Raw genomic sequence first — 17175 nt, 5'->3', positions numbered from 1 at the left:
TCGGTCCAGTGCTGCGGCTGCGGCCATATCCCAGGCCGCAGCCTGATGTTCCGCCGAGTCGTGCCCCAGGTCCTCAGGATATGGCCCAAGCTCCGTCAGGAACCCCTCCGGGTCCATCAGGCGCCTGGGACGGAACCATCTAGGCGGTTCCGTCTCCCTGCGGCGAGGGGCAGCGGTCCGGAAGTCCATCCTAAGGAGTCCATCCTAAGACGAGACTGGACAGCCACTTGTCTGAAATTGTATAGGGTCCCCTGCTTGAGCAGGGTGTTGGACTAGAAGACCTCCAAGGTCCCTTAATTGTGTGCATATTTAGCACCAGCCAAAGGAAACCCTTTCAGAGCCCGGGTTTGCCATTCACCATAAAACAGCTGACGAGAGAGATTTCTCAGGGGTTTATATCCTACCGTGTGATCAGTGGACAACTGAGAGATTAAATTTGTGTGACTTCTGGATTACTGGCGGGGTTTTTTTTGTTTGTTTTCAGAGCTGTGAATTTGGTCGCTTTTTTTGTCCTTGTCAGAAGGACTCTGAGCTCAGCAGAATTGTGATTGAACTCTGCATAATTTCGGAAGGTCCGTTACTCGGCACATTGGTGCCCCCGAAACTGGCTGATTGGGGGCGAAAGAGGGGGAAACAATATAGGGGCAAAGAGGCAGAGATGAAAGGGAAATGCAACCCGCACACACACACACACACACACACACACACACACACACCGCAAAAAGAATTTCAGCTTGCTGGAATGAGAAATGATTCTAATTCTTTGCTCTCATTTATAACCTGATTGCACAGTAACCTTGGGATAAGGAACCCAGCTTTGGACCCCGTTTGTTTGAGGAGCAAATAAGCAACAAGGTTCCCCTCCCAAAATGAGGATATCAGTTAAATGTTAACTCTACAAATGAGCATGACTGCAGCCATTTTTCCTACTCATTTTCAGTTGCCACATAGCATGGAGGGAGGGGGGTTGCCAGTACTTTGCTAGTGAAAATAATCTTTCGTCCCGTGGGAACCAAGGTCATCGGCGGTAAGTCCAAAGTTTTCCCTGACCAGCATAACCCACAATATACAGATAGTCCCCAAGTTAACGACCACAACTCAACCCAAAGTTTTTGTTTTTGCTAAGCAAGAGAGTTGTTAAATGAGTTTTGCTCCATTTTCTGGCCACAGTTGTTAAATGAATCACTGTAGTTGTTAAATCAGTAACACGGTTGGTAAGTGAATCCGGCTTCCCCATTGACTTTGCTTGTCAGAAGGTCGCAAAAGGGGGTCACACGCCCCCCTGGGACACTGCAGCGGTCATAAGTATGAGCTAGTTTGCCAAGCGTCTGGATTTTGATCACGTGAACACCAAGGAGAGGCTGCAACGGTCGTTAAGTGTGAAAAACAATCTTATGCTGCTTTTTTCCAGTTTTGTTATAACTTCGAACGGTCACTAAATGAATTGTTATAAGTTGCTAGGACCCCAGGAGCGAGTGACTCAATCGTTCACAAAACGTGGACACTCCACCCTGGATGTTTCTAGGCACTTTGAAGGTCAGTAGCTGGCTTTACTCAGAAAGGCTGCAGGCTACATTTAAAAACCTTTCAAAAGATTGCAGAAGAAAACGGTGGCAAATCACTTTGGCGTTGCTGCCCAAAAAAAAGCCACAGAGACACATCACCAAGAATGAAACATTTAGTGCAAAAAAGGAGAATTTGATTTCTCTGAATGCAGAGTTCTTGCTGGTGTGTGTGTGTGTGTGTGTGCGTTTCCCTGCAGCTTTGGGGCCCAGCTTTAAATGCCTGGATCCCGTGCCTGACCGGCCATCTTGCAGCTGATCCTGGGCACGTTTGTGGGTCCATCTGTATATTGTGCCCTGTCATCCAAACTTCAGGGTGTTGAACGCCTTTTTGGAGAATATCGGGTATCAAAAAAGCCACCGCAAACTGACTTGCCAGTCCCATTTAAGTCAATCTAAAAACAAAACAAAACAAAACCTGTTTCATAGCATCATCATCATCATCAAATTTTCCTGCAGGCATCTAAGCGAAGATGCTGTTCCTTTCTGCCATTATTCTCATATTTTCTAGATCAATTTGAAATATCTTACTTGTGAAATCTCCCTTTGGGACGCCAGGAATTGTGCTTTGCTAGACTTCTAAAGTCCTTGATTTATGACTGGTCATAAGTTGAGAGCTTCAGTCTTCAACCTACAACTAGTCGCTTAGCAACTGCTTGCAGTTACAATGGACCACGCAAAAGGTACTTAAGACCCAGTTCTGAAGTTCCAATATCTGCCCCCCCCCCAGCCAGATGACTGCATTTTGGTCACCACCATTTGCAGGTGTGCGCAGGCGTGTATCTGCGATTTATGAGATATTTTGCTGAAAACCAGTGGTTTTTGGCAAACAAAACAAAACAAAACCCACAATGGCTTTATTTCACAACCCTGTTTGCCTTGCAACTCTTCCCAAAGAAAAAGGCTATAAAATTCAGGCCCACTTTAGGACTGTCATGACGATCGTAAGTCAAGGATTATCTGCATGCAGCCAACACTCAAAGCTGAAAGCATTGCCTGAGCTTATTTGGAGATGCGAAGGAAGCGTCTGTTGGACGTTGAAACCGGCAATTAGCTGGTTTCCTGGTCAAGAACATCTTTTTCGTTTAGCAACAAAAAAGGCCCAGTTGGGTATTGGCCCTGCAAATGCAGACAAATCTGGTTGCAGGGGGCACTTTTTGGAAGCTGCTAAAAGGGTATGGCTTGCAATGTTCAGACTTTGCTGGTTGCATCTAAACCAGGGGTCTGCAACCTTGACAACTTTAAGACTTGTGGCTGGCTGAGGAATTCTGGGAGCTGAAGTCCACAAGTCTTAAAGTTGTCAAGGTTGCAGACCCCTGATCTAAGCTGCCGTTATGGACCTCTTTGCAGGATTAATCTGTTCAGCTCCGTTGCCTAACTTAAGTGCCTGCTCATTAGGCCAATAATTTTGTTTAAACTGGAATGCGTGAAATCCGAGCTCAACCGAAAGCAGTTGTGTGCGCCTGGTACAACACATCAAGTCAACATTCAGGCTTAACTTAGTCAGCCGTGAACTCTGGCATGTCTGCTTTTCATTTTACAGCTGTATGTTATCACAACTCCGAGAATTGAGAGCCTCAGATTGGAAAATGCAGAATCCCTGCTCACTTTCTCACGTCTTGCAGCTGGAGAAGCTTGGCAAGGATGGGGCATTTGACTATTTCTTCCTTAGACTTTTTCTTCATTAATGACATTTTTTTCGTTAAGTAAGGGCCAGTAGGCAGAGGATGGCTCCTGAAGACAAATCAAGAAAGGATTTCTAGATTTCAGGAGAATTTTGTAGTAGCGTCGTGTGCTTTCAGTTGTTGTGGACCTCTCTCATGTTCATGGAGGACTAACTGGACAGGATTTGAACATTTATTTATCAATCAAATTTATGAAGCTGCCCATTTCACCAAAAGCGACTCTGAGCTTTGCGTGGACCTTACGGAGTTTGCTTACATGACAAAGCAGGAGAAGATGTTGACTTAACAGTTGAGTGAGCAGAGTTTGGAATTGAACCTGCTGCCGTTCTGACCTTGCATGAGGGTGGTGGTGGAACTCCAAAACATGTGATCCTTAATTGATGTTGTGAAGAAGGACCAGGTTGGACCAAAAGAGAGTAACTGGCTTAGAGTTGCCCATTTAGGATCCGTAGCTGAAGAGAGACTTGAACCTAGGTTCTCCGAGTCCTTATCCAACACCTTGACCACTACACCGTCTTGTCCTAAGACTTGCACACTATTTGTGAAATGGAGGAAGGCTGCATTGAAAAGATTGAATTACATTACGATCCAAGTTCTAATAAAACACCAAGACTGTTTAAACCAGGGTTGTCCAACAGTGGTCACTTTAAGACTTGTGGACTTCAACTCCCAGAATTGTCATGGCTGGCTGGGAATTCTGGGAGTTGGAGTCCACAAATCTTAAAGTGGCCACTGGTTTAAACGGAGACTATTTCCAAGAAAAGATCCAAGCAGTGATAGCAATGAAGAATGAGGCCTCCATCTTCTAAATATAAGCTCCCCCCCCCTTTGTTTGCAAACGAAATACCGGAGGCTGTAATTTAGTCTATAGTGGTTTGAGTTTGAACTATTCAGGCTATCATTAAGCTGCAAGACGGGGCTGTTGGTGTACATTTCTTAGTCCTGAAAATGTGCGTTGCCAAATTCCTGCCTACACAATGTTTGTGGAGGTTCAAACCCTTTATTAAGGGTCCGTGCTGCCAAGCTTCTGAAAATGTGCATGTTGTCAAAATGTGACGCATGTTTTTTTAGACTAGAGGAGGGTTTCTGGCTTGTCTTTTGGGCCGATACCCTTTTGGGTTGGTGGGATATCCGGCCCAAAGTGGTGTGAAGGCTGAAATACCACAGACTTGGTCAAGAATGCTCCCCTTGGATCACTAAAGAAATATTGGTCCCTTATTAATCAGACAAGGCCATTATCCTTCTCTTTGCTCCTTCACTCTCCTTCACTCCTTCCTTCTACCTTCTTTTCACTCCTTCCTTCCTTCTTCCTTCCTTCCTTCCTCCTGCCCCCCACTCCTCCTCCTCCTCCCCACCACCCCCAATATTGATCTGGGTTCAAACTCCCATGGCTAGTGATTGATAGAAGGGCAACATAGCTATAAAAAGAACAGTTCCAGATTGCCAGTATGTTTTTTTCTCCACTTGGGCATGGAGTACGACTTGCCTGCTCCAAAACCTCTTTTTGCTTGGTTTTAAAATGTCAGGTTTCTAAGGGTGCCCCTCCCATTTCATTGGCTGAGTTTCACCATCCTTTGGCAAGGGGGGAGCACTGCCTGTTCTCTGCCCATCTGCCTGAGGAGTGATTGATGACATGCAAGGCAGTTTGTAAGAGTATAATATTTATTATATCTTATGCAGTGGTGGAGGAGGAGGAGGAGGCTCATCACTCAGCACCGGAAAATGATTAGTGTTTGTTTAGCACTGGTATAAATTCGTACATTCCTTAAAGGAAGCACAATTTAAAGAGACTGTACTGTTATCAGTTGTTCATTGCAACCTGTACAGTGATAATGTAAGAAGGCCTTTAGTCATAACCCCTTTTTTGCAATTTTCCACTCTACCTGAGTTTTGAGAAATGGCAGTATGTGTTGGCTTTCATCTCCCATAATGCTCAGCCCACATGGCCTATAGCCTGATAACAGAATAACAGAAGAGTTGGAAGGGACCTTGGAGGTCTTCTAGTCCAACCCCCTGCTCAAGCAGGAAACCCTATACCATTTCAAACAAATAGTTGTCCAATCTCTTCTTAAAAACCTCCAGTGATGGAGCCCCCACTCCGCTGATAAGAACCCCTCTCTCAATCTGGGTTAAAGCTTAAGGCAAACTACTTTATGCATTCCAAGCAAATGAATGGTTTGGCCCAGTGTATACAGAGAAAGATGGCTTTCTTTACTATTATGTGGTAAACTGAAGTTTAAAGATAGCTATTGCTAAATACACATTCTCCTTTACTTTGTCCTTAACAGACTGGAATTTATGATCGTATAACAAAAATAGAAATCAGTTCTTTATCTCTGAGTTGGGAAGACTGATGTGCCTTACCAAAAGCCTGTGGCTTCTGCTTCTCTCAGCCACAAATGGCCAAGTATAACCATGGTGGGATTTTATGTCCCACCCTTGACTTGGAACAGAGGTTTATTTCTTCTCTGAAGCACTGAGATTTGGCTCTAGAACCTGTTCCTTTGAGATAGGCCATACCCAGTTTCCAAAAATGTCTTTTATATGGATCTAATTCTGCAGAGTCATCATAAATGGATCCAGACTCTATGTTGCCCCCACTCTTACCTTAAAGAATGGTCCTATTCTTACCAATATGTTGCATGTCAGAGAATTATGAGATTAGCAGTTGGAGGGTGTCTACATTTTCCTGATGCTAAGGTGCTCCACATCTGGAATTGTTTTCTGGATTTGAAAAACATAAACAAGACAGGTCCTTGTGGAAGGCTTGTGCATTACACATGGCCGAAGATTGCTTGTGGGTGTGTTTCGGCATAACTCTTTGGGGTGTGTGCGAATAAAAGGAAGAGGTGTCAAAGTGTCTCCTGGAGTGGGGTTTGGCCTGCTGGATTCCTCTAGTGTAAGCAGAAACTCTGGCGCAATGCAAGTAAATAAAAATAAGAACTTCATCCTTCCGGATTTGCTGGAATCGCAATCCAAGGGTGTCTCGGTGTGTGGACTTCGTTTCTAACTTGGCTACGTTTTGATAGACCTTGATCTGAACACACCAGGGGAGGTCTAACCCTTCCCTGCTGCCTTGCAAAATACAGGTGCAGCTCTTTGGGGGAAGATAAAGGGAGCTGTTCTGATATTTATTTGGAGGATATATTGGCTGCCCCCATTGGCATCGTGTTCCTAGCCTGATGCACACCCAGATTGCCCTGCCCTGAATAGTTGCACAGTGAATGCTCATACGTGTCACACCTCTTCCTGTTGTTAGATAAAACAACTTGAGTTCATTTAACTCCCCTCCTGCCAGCAGTTCTCTTCCTTCAGTTTTTCTCCTTCCGAGAAATATGGACTTTTATATTGGTTTGGAAAGCTCCCCTGCATCAATTCTCTGATTTGTGAAAAAGCCCCACAACTTACATGAATAGAAAGAAATGGGTTGGGTTGTGCTTCAGGCTGAGAATTCCAAAACTGCTTTGGAGGGTGCAGGGTGTGCATGGAAGAGGCAACAGGAAGGCCCAACAGCTGCAGACAACAGCTGCGTGATCCAAGAAGAAGACCAAGCTGAGCTGCAGACAGGTGGTGGGATTCCGTAATGGGATCCCAACAGTAGAGACACTTCAGGAGCTATCTGAGGAATCCAGAAGGGGCGTCTGCTGGCTTCGGGTTGCCTTCGCCCCCCAGAAGGAGCAGGATGGCCAGGCCAGGCCAGACGGCCCATCCCCACCGTGAGAAGCAGAGATGAATTGCCGTCCCATGGAGGAGAAGACTTGACCTCCTTTGCAAAGGAAGCAAGAACTTCAGGGAAAGGGCAGCTTCAGGAGAGGAGAAAGGGGGGACAGGCAAAGACAAGAAAGACCCCACTGATCTAGAAGGTTCAAATTTTGGTGATCTAGTTGAAATAATCCAGACTTCTGTTGATCATCTGCAGTTATATTCTAAGGCCAATATTTAGCCTCGTTGGCATTTCCCTTCTGTTTCTGTGTTGATCCTTCCATGGCATCATTTCATCATTTCAAAGGCTTTTCTTCTTCTTTTTTAGCAAAATTGCATTTTTTGCCGGAATCCGATCATGTCTCTGTGGCTGGATTGCCAACAGCTTGTTTTTATTTACCCATGCAATTTATAGTTTCCGTTCCGTCTATCCGAAGAGAGGCAAATCAAGTCAAAATAAACTTTTCACACAAACCAAAAGAAAGCAAATTGAGATTCCATAAAATCTCAGTAAAGACTTAATTTCTGTGTCTCTGTAGATTTCTTTCCCTGATGGTCAGTAAAGATTGAGAAAATGAAATCCCCTCATGCATTGGACCCGGAGATAAGCCTTTGTTGATACAAAACGGCCTGCACTCTTTTTCAAAATACACAATACAACAGTAACATCCTGTCCTTTTTGAAAACCGGCCCCCTTTGTGTGTTGTGGTCCGGAAGTGCAGAAGCATTGTTGAAAATTTCCAGCAAAAACAGGGAGCCTCTGTCTTCAGATCCAAGAAGCAACTTAAGTTTTATTTTGTTTTTCCTGGGGTGCTGCTTCATGTCGATATTTTATCAGCGCTCCCCCAAAACGCAGGCTTGCCTTTTCAGTTTAATCCTTGTGTGTCACTTAATTGGGAGATGTTTTCCCAGGGATCTTTCAAACACTGCGGGCTTTCTTTTCAGAATATTTGAACTCTTTCCCAAGTTTTGTGAGCACTGTTTTCTTCTGGCTGCCTTGAGATTGTCCAGGCCGTTCCAATGAAACAGAAATGCAATTTTTATTTTATTTCTTTTTTGGAATCCAAGACAAATGGATTTTGTAACATGTTTTATACCTTTAAAGCTTTTAATCTTAAATTATTCTGATTTCAATGTTTAATTTTATTGGTTAAACTGGACACCGTCAAGCACCCCTCTTCAAGGGAGATGGACAGATAAGAAATATGAAATACAAACAAATAAATTTCTGCAGCATCCTGACAGAACTGAGATAAATCATTGGGGTTTTTTTTTTAATTATTTTTTATTTTTGCAATGAACTAGTATTTAAGTGGGGCGTCCCTTGTTCCAAGGCTGGCATTTTTAAACTGGCAGAATGGGGGCACCCAACATAGCAGCAGAGTAGTTCTTTTAGAGCAAACTCCGGTAATTCATCAATGTTTTTGTTTCCTAATTAAAAGACACACCTTGAACTGAATGCTAACTGGCATTTGCTAAATATTGGAAATAGGCAAAGGGAACGGGAAGGACTTTTCTTGAAAGAAATCTGGTAATATATTTGATTTTCCAAAGAAACATCTTGGCTTTTGCATCTGTCTGAATATTCAGATACCAGCAAGCGTTAAATCAAAATTCATTGGGTGCATCTTTTTTTCGAAAATCAGTTTGGGGAAAAGATTTGCCTCTTGTCTCTTTTTTTTAAAGTCACCCTTGCTTTTTTGACCCCCTAGAGCGAAGCCTGAAGTCACACAATACTAATCTGGGTCCCTACAAAACACAAAACAAACACCCAGTGTGGTGTTTTAGTCCCGTGGGAGAGCCAGATTCTGGGCTGAAGAAAGAAGTACGATGCAGCAACGCTTTTTTCTCCATGACTCCTAACACTGGCACACATCCGATTGGCACGAAAGAACAAAAATCAATATTACAAAATTCTCCCGCCCCACGGTTTAGTTTTTAACAATTCAGGAATTGTTCTTCTTCCTGTCTGAAGCTTCCGGGATATTCTTTCCATCCCTTTCTGTTTGTTCTCCCTTATAAACTAGCTTTGGCAAGGTCAGCTCTGAAGGATGCCAGGCTTAAAGACCAGGGCGCTTCTGACGAAGGGAAGATTTAGAGGTTGTAAAACTCCGTCTGACTCCTTCATTTTTCTCTCCTGGGCCTTGGTTTTTATCCCTTCTGAAAACAGAGCTACTTTCGCAGCCCTAAATTACAAGGGTTCCTCTGATCCAGCTGCCATCTCACTTAAGGAAAAAATAAATAAAAATAAATTAAAACTGGATGGGAACCTTTTTTCCCCCCTTTTTAATCTGCGTTCACCGGAGAGCAGATTAGTGTCTGTGCAACTGCAGCCTCGATTAAACGTGACTTTCCTGCACAGCGGCTCACCTGCCCTAATCCTCCTGGCTAGAATAAAATGTGTGCCAGGTTTAGTATCCCCCCCTTCTACAAAGCAACCAGGGGTGGGACTTTTTCTAAAACAATCAGTGGAAAAGTACAGCAGGCTAAAAACCACCAGACATTATAATTGACGGTAACTGGATCTGGTTGCTCCTTTTAGGTCATTGAGATGACATGAGCGACTCTGGGGTGAAGGTGGTGCAGTTTTGTGCAGGGTGGAAGAAGATCTGTGCCTTTTGCTGCCTCGGATTCTGACGCTGCTTTTTAATTTTCCGGGGGTTTTAGGAGCGGAGGCTGGAAACCCGTTTGCAAGCAGGTCATTTAGTTGGGGTGGGGGGGGAAGGGTTTTCTCAGTAGGATTGGCCCTGGAATGCTTCCAGAACTAATGCAGAAATAATCCTTTTTTTTTTTTTTTACAAACGTTCAGGTGGTCTCTCCAATCCTTGCCTTGACCCATTTCCCGTTTTTTTTTCCTGGGTTGGCATTTGGCCCCAATAACACTCTGAAAGTGACCCTTGAGGTTGTTACTACTTTTGTCAACAAGGCTGATCATCCACAGAGGTTTGCCATAATTAGGGTTTTGCTATTTTTTGCATCCAGTGTCGGAAAGGGGTCTCCGAATAGATGTACCTGCTCCAAAACTCTTTTTTTTTTTCAGCTTTGGGTATGGAGCCAATCCTGTCCGCATTATATTCCTAAATAAAGAATATGAGCAAAGTTGAACACACACACACACACACACACACACACACAGGCTATTTTTATTAGAATTTTTCAATGCAATAAAAGTATAACAGACTAAAAGAATAAAGAAAAAACAAATAAAGAAAGCTCTGCTCTTCTTTCTATCAAGTAATTGACATACTTCAACCATTTTTAATCCTCAAATCCATAAAGCGTAAATTCAGTTGTTTCTTCTTTCAACAACAACAAAAATCCATATAAGACTTCTAGCTTCTTAAAAAAATATTTCATTGCTTTTTTGTTCCCTGACCAAACTGATCAGCTTCACCATTTCTGCAAGCTCAGTCGGTTTTATAATTCAGTCTTCTACTGTGGGTATTTCATTATCCTTCCATCTTTATGCGTTCAATGATTTTATGTACAGGAAGTATTTTTTTTTTTATGGGAAGAGATTTTTGATTTCTGGGTATGTTTGGTTAACCTTTGGAGTACATGCGTTTTATAAGCATTTAATATATGAGTTTGCTTTGCTAGTTCATTATAATTTTTGGTTTTACAAAAATGAAAACTATTGTCCAGTCCATAAATGCTTATAATAGCGTTTTTAAGCTAAAAAAAGGGACTGAATAGCACTATGATCATAATTTAAAAGCCATAAAACGCACAGTTGGTTTGACTTGGACTTTTAAGCAGCAACCAAAGTCATTTTGAAAGTGGCTCTTGCATGCTTCAGATTACAGTTTTACGAAAGTTAATTAGTGAAATTAATTCTGATTTTTTTTCTCCTTTAATCAGAGCACAACAATGGAAGAAACCGCCATATGGGAACAACACACAGTGACGCTTCACAGGGTGAGTTTCTAAAACGACATTTCTGTGATAAAAAATCCAGAATGTTCTTGAAAGCAGCAAGAAAAATAAGGATCTTTTTAAGAAGGTAAAATCAGAGCAAAATGTCTTCCTCCTTTGTTTGAAATTGGTATCATCGAAAGCAGCCTAGGATAATTTATTATGTCCTTTGACCAAACTTCTTTCCACAATTTGGAATTATATGGGATTCCCCCATCCCCAAGGATTGTCTTCTATAAACCTTAGCATTTTATTGTGCTTCATGATGCTGTACAGTAAATGGGGCTTTATAGCACAGCGCAATGGAGTTTGAATATTGCACGTTCATTTTATTTTGATTTTTCATTCGCCTTTTTCCCAAAGAGATTTTGTGGTGCTCCAGAAGAAATCCCTGTATGGTCTTATAGAGGCGGTCCTCAACTTACGACCACAATTTTGAGCCCAATGTTTATGTTGCTAAGTAAGACAGTTGTTAAGTGAGTTTTGCCCCATTTCACGACATTTTCTGCCACAGTTGTTAAGTGAATCACTCCGGTTGATAAGCTAGTAAAACCGTTGTTAAGTGAGTCTGGCTCCCCCATGCTTGTCAGAAGGTCGCAAAAGGGGATCACGTGACACCCCCCTCCCCCCGGGATGCCTCATACCATCATAAATATGAACCAGATGCCGAGCATCCAAATTTTGATCACGTGACCGTGGGGAGATGCTGCAACGGTCGTGTAAAAAACAGTCCTAAGTCACTTTTTCCAATGTCGTCGTAACTTCCAACGGTCACTAAACAAACGGTGGTAAGTCAAGGACTTACAACCTGTAATAAGATCCCCAAAAATCCAAAACAGAAGTTAGAAAGGATCGACCAGGCAGCTAGTGGACAAATTGCTCAGTTGCTCAAGAATTAAACAGCAGCTGAACCAGTTTGTACATGACTAGACATTATCCAGCGAGGTGTACACAACATGCACTTAAGTGTGGTTAAACACCAGCCTAGTTGGATTACACTGTCGTGAGCTACTCCATAAAACTGTTGTAACATTAGAAATCTAGATTGTTGACTCAAGTGATCCCTTTCCCCGATAGCCGAGTTCATTCATCTCCGTATATTTCCCTGCGGCTGGAAGAACTAAATGCTCGATTATTTCTTGCTCTTCCACTCCCCCCCCTTTTTTTAAATATGGAAAGCTAAAAAGATGGAATAAAGTGATTTTGCAAATACAGGCAGTCCTCAGCTTACGACCATAATTCAGCCCCAGTTTTTCTGTTGCTGAGTGAGACATTTAAGGGAGTTTAGCCCCATTTTACAGCCTTTCTCGCCTCAGTTGATGAGTGAACCGCACTGCAGGGGTCAACATAGTAACACAGTTAAGTGAATCTCTGCAGCTGTTGTGTTAGTAAAACACGGTCGCTAAGTGAACCTGGCTCCCCCATTGGCTTGGCTTGTCGGAAGGTCACAAAAGGGGAACACACACAAACACACACACACCGGGATACCACAGTAAATACGAGTCAGGTGCCAAGCGTCCGAATTTGGATCACATGACCACGGGGGAATGCTGCAACAGTTGTAAGTGTGTAAAGCGGTCACAACTCAACTTTTTTCAGTGCTGTTGTAACTTTGAACCGTCACTAAATGGACTGTCGTAAGTTGAGGACTGCCTGTACTAATATTCAGAGATGAACGGAGGTGGAAAAAAACAGTTCACTGCTTCAGTCCATCACTGTTACCAGAATTGGAACTGCACTGCTCGGATGGCAGCCTGGAGCACCCAGTCCAACTGGGAGGGTTTCAGGGTTGTGCAGGAGACAAAAAAAAGGACACCAGATGCTCTTTAATTCCTGCTTGGAAAAACAGCTTTTCTGAGCCTGTTTTCTCAACGGAAACAGAAGTCCTGGAGGAGATTTTCGGCTTCCTCTGATTCTTGATTAAAACTTGGATTTGGCCAAAGCGAGATTACCTCTTCGGCTTGTTAGGAAGGGCATCTGCTTTCTCAATTAGAGCTGGAGATGAAAGCTGCAGGAAAGGAGATGGCCTGGTGGAGTTTTGCTCTTTCTCCTTCTTTGTGAGGCCCACGAAGAATGAGATTATGGTTGATTGAAACTTCCTACAAGCTATAAATAGTGGGGAGATTTGACAAGGGGTTCTGAACGCGACAAGGCCCCTTGGAACATTCCAACAACTTTCACACAAAACTTCTAACCACACACACTCCCAGGATTTGGCCTTCAAACCAACAACCTGAGATGGTCATAACTCCTGAATCGGGTACTTGAGTGTTTACTTTAAGATGGGGGGGGACTTCAACTCCCAGAATTCCCCAGCCAGCCGTGTTGGCTAGGGAATTCTGGGAGTTGGAAGTTCACAGATCGTAAAGTCACCAGGGTTGAGAAACACGGACCGACTTGATAAATGAGAAGTAAAGCTCAATGTTGATGCAACTGCCTCCTCTCTAATACTTCATTAAGGCTGAATTTGCCTGTTGTTCTTAGGATGGGTTGTGTTAATAAGCAAAAATGCCCTCTGGATGTTGGTCTACATTTGGGAGACCTCAACCCTGGCGCTGCGCAGCCTGTAGAGAAAGTTCACACAAGAAGGAAGAATGTTGATATCTTTAGGCTCTTTTGAATTCCTTCTTACAGCAGAATAAAACAGCCCTTGTTCTTCTAGTTGTCACCCCAATTCCGAGAAAGCTACTGTTCTTTCTTGAGTAGCCATTTGAGGGAGGAGGGCTAAAAAGACACTTCATAATACTTCCGCACAAAGACCAGGTCCACAAATGAAGGTCCAATTAAATAGATTTACTGCTAATAGTGAGTACCAGCTTGGAGTTAAATAAAGTCAATGGCAGTCAGGGAGGGTTGACTTAGTTCATTTGTGACTATGTAGGGATTCTAGGATGGTTCCTCTCTCTCTTTTTTAAAAAAAACACATTTTATTGGTTTATTAAATTCTTAAGAAAAGGTACTCAGGACCCACCGTGGTGTTTGGGTAATCAAACATTCAAAAATAAAAACATATATAAACAACTCAACTCAATACTGTCCCCTCTCTATTTTCCTCAAATAACATAATACGTTTAAAATATTGCATTTCTAATTTAAATTTCTATTACTACTAAACCTGTTTTATAACTTTATCAGTTTACAATTACCATAAACAAATTTAACTTTAAATCAACAAGTTATCAATTCAGGTATCCCTTCCAGATATATTCTAATTCTTAATCTCTCACATCCCTCATTTTATCACCAATCTCATTTATTTCTTCTTCCACTACACAATAGATATCCTAATAAAAATAAAATATTAATCTACCCTATACATATATAATCCCACAGTCAATCAATCTCTTTANGTTTTCCGTATTCCATTTTGCTTCTAGCTGCTCCGCTGATCGCCTTTAAAAAGCTCTATAGAGTTTAGGAACCCTTGGTGATGTCTACATTTGTGGTTGGCGTTTCCACAATTGCTACTTGGCTGGCTTAAAGGCCAGATGTTGGTGTTTCGGGTAAAATATTTGGCTGTGGCTTGTAAAACTAAAACCAAAGTGTTTATTGTTCTCACCACTTCGGCTCCTCTCCCTCCTTTTGGCAATTTATTTCGGAATTTACTGGCTAATCTCCCAACCGGGATAGGATTGTTTGGATTTTGTTCTTGACTGGCGAGTTTTTAAACAGAAAATCAAAAGATCAGAGAAATTTTCTTTTTTGAGCCAGCAGGAAGAAGATTGATCAAAGGATTTGCTGCTGCTTTGCTTGACTTTGATTTAGAACCTTTTGCACTTCTTTTTTTGGACACTATGAAAAACAAATGTACAGTATTTTCATCGCACAAAGCAAATACTGTGTCTCCAGCATCAACCGGGTGGAGATATGGGAAAGTACTTTATAGCACACCTTCACTCATCTTGAGATAGTGTATAGTTGTGTGGGGAAGTGAAAGGCACGTCCTGGTGAGATTGAAACATCCCAACTTTAACAGAGAGATCCAGGTGGGTCACCACTGGGTTGGAACAGCGGTAAAGCTGGGACACCTTCTGGTCTTCTACGACATTTGTGAGCTGGATGGTCCAAAAACATTCAATACACCACTAGTGCGGGTCTAATTCAGAGTTCTTGTCATGTGTGGTCTCATTGTGGAAGTCGCTGTATGATTTTCCATGAGGTCTAAAATGGGTTGGAGTCTCACGGAGAGGAGATATTGGAGAACATCTGAGATTGTGGAAGAGGTCAACTGAAGTGGCACCAACATTCCCCTTTCCTTGAATTCCGTCCAGCTGGACTTTCAACATTCTTTCTGATCTTCTCAGGCGCCTGGCTTCGGCTTCGGCATCGCAATATCCGGTGGGAGAGATAACCCCCACTTCCAGAGTGGCGAAACCTCAATTGTCATATCAGATGTGCTCAAAGGAGGCCCAGCGGAAGGGCTGTTACAGTAAGTGTTGCCTCAACCTTGGCTTTGGGGAGTGGGCTTGGGGCCTCTCTAGAAGGTCTGTCTGCTCATTCCACTTGCTTCTCATCCAGTATTCCCACGAAGCTATTACAAGAATCACATCCCTTCTGTCTTAACTACTGTTGGAGTAATGGGTTCACAGGTGGCCCTCAACTTAACAACCACAGTTGAGACCATAATTATGGGAAGGGGAAACAGAAAGACCTTCCCCATCTCTTCACCTTGGGCCTGGGAGAACCTGTATGTTAAAAAAAAAAAAAGAACGATGCAAAAATCAAAGTGGACAGAAGAACATAAGAACGTTGGTTCTCAATCTTCCTCTGGATTTGACCAAATTGTTCTCTTTCCTTTGTGTGTAAAGGGAGGGGTCTTCTTGACTTGCTGTTCTCTGACTTTCTGTTTTCCCCACCTGCCTTTTCAGGGAGAATGACCGTGTTGCAATGGTTAACGGCGTTTCCATGGATAACGTGGAGCATGCTTTCGCCGTCCAGCAGCTGAGAAAAAGTGGGAAAAACGCCAAAATTGTAAGTGGGATCTTTTTTTTCCCTCCACCTTTCCTGTCTTTCAGGAAAGCAGTTGCCATATTGTGTTTGTTTGTCATTTGGTGGGATGCTTATATCATATGGTGGTTCAATCCCTTTGTGTATTCTTTTGCTAATCGTTGGTAGCTCCAGTGGACACCTTCTGAGATGGTTGGAGAAGAAAATTTGGAAATCAGGGTTCTGGGTTTCTTCCATTAAACCGTGCCATCTAATGGGACCCGGGCAGCAGGCCTATTTTGTGTGTCTCCTGCCCTAAGGGACGCCCCTCACCCACTCCTTACCAAGATTCAGCAGGTCCAACCTTCAGCCTATGGCCTCAAAGATCTGGTTCTTCTCCCAGGCGTTGGGACAGGCAGTGAAGGAACCCCCCCCCCCCATAGCTGATTTGATTATAAGTAGGTTGAGTTGCTTTTAATTTTGCACAAAATCTTAAGTTCTCTTATTATTGGTTTTTCTGTTGTTGGTTATTATTATTATTATTATTATTATTATTATTATTATTATTATTATTATTATTATTATTATTATTATTATTATTTATTGAATTTATATACCGCCCTATCTCCCTTACGGGACTCAGGGCCGTGAACAAGCGATAATAAAAACCACGATAAATATACACAAGTTTCTGTTCTAAAATCAAATTAAATAACGGGCCTGCTCTAAAAGTACCCCATACAGAACCCCCACTAAAACATAATCAAACTACGCCAGGCCGGCCGCACGGAATAGATGGGCCTTCAGGGCTCGACGAAAAAGGCGCAGGTCCGCAACTGTACGTAGGTCGGGGGGTAGGTCATTCCAGAGGGCAGGAGCTGCCACAGAGAAGGCTCTCCCCCTGGGGGTCGCCAGCCGGCATTGTCTGGCCGACGGCACCCTAAGAAGGCCCTCTCTGTGGGAGCGGACTGGTCGAAGGGAGGTGTTTGGTAGGAGGCGGTCTTGCAAATAACTAGGTCCATTGCCATGGAGCGCTTTAAAAGTTGTTACTAACACCTTGAAGCGCACCCGGAAGGCCACAGGCAGCCAGTGCAGCTCGCGCAGGAGAGGTGTTACATGGGAGCATCTAGAGGCCCCCAGGATCCCCCGCACGGCCGCATTCTGAACTAGCTGGAGCCTCCAGGTGCACCTCAAGGGGAGCCCCATGTAGAGAGCGTTGCAATAGTCCAGGCGGGAAACAACGAGGGCTTGAGTGACCGTGCATAGAGCGTCACGATCCAGAAAGGGGCGCAACTGGCGTATCAGGCGAACCTGATGAAAAGCCCCCCTGGCCACGGCTGTCATATGGTCGTCTAAAGACAGCCGAGTATCCAGGAGGACGCCCA

General features: G+C 43.3%; 1 protein-coding gene across 1 annotated transcript in view; it reads left to right on the top strand.

Annotated features, from left to right (window-relative positions):
* Positions 1-17175, top strand: part of TJP1 (tight junction protein 1) — a 149121-nt gene that overhangs the window by 92158 nt on the left and 39788 nt on the right. The window contains exons 4-6 of the mRNA XM_029285291.1: positions 10811-10867; positions 15169-15293; positions 15733-15835. Coding sequence (XP_029141124.1) covers positions 10811-10867; positions 15169-15293; positions 15733-15835 — 285 coding nt within the window. The remainder of the gene's footprint in view (positions 1-10810; positions 10868-15168; positions 15294-15732; positions 15836-17175) is intronic.

Source organism: Protobothrops mucrosquamatus, unplaced genomic scaffold (genome assembly GCF_001527695.2).
Source record: "Protobothrops mucrosquamatus isolate PMUCROS unplaced genomic scaffold, P.Mucros_1.0 scaffold1472, whole genome shotgun sequence".
In the NCBI taxonomy this organism is placed as follows: Eukaryota; Metazoa; Chordata; class Lepidosauria; order Squamata; family Viperidae; genus Protobothrops; species Protobothrops mucrosquamatus.
Note: the sequence above shows the minus strand (reverse complement) of the source record. Positions and strands in the feature narration are given on the sequence as shown.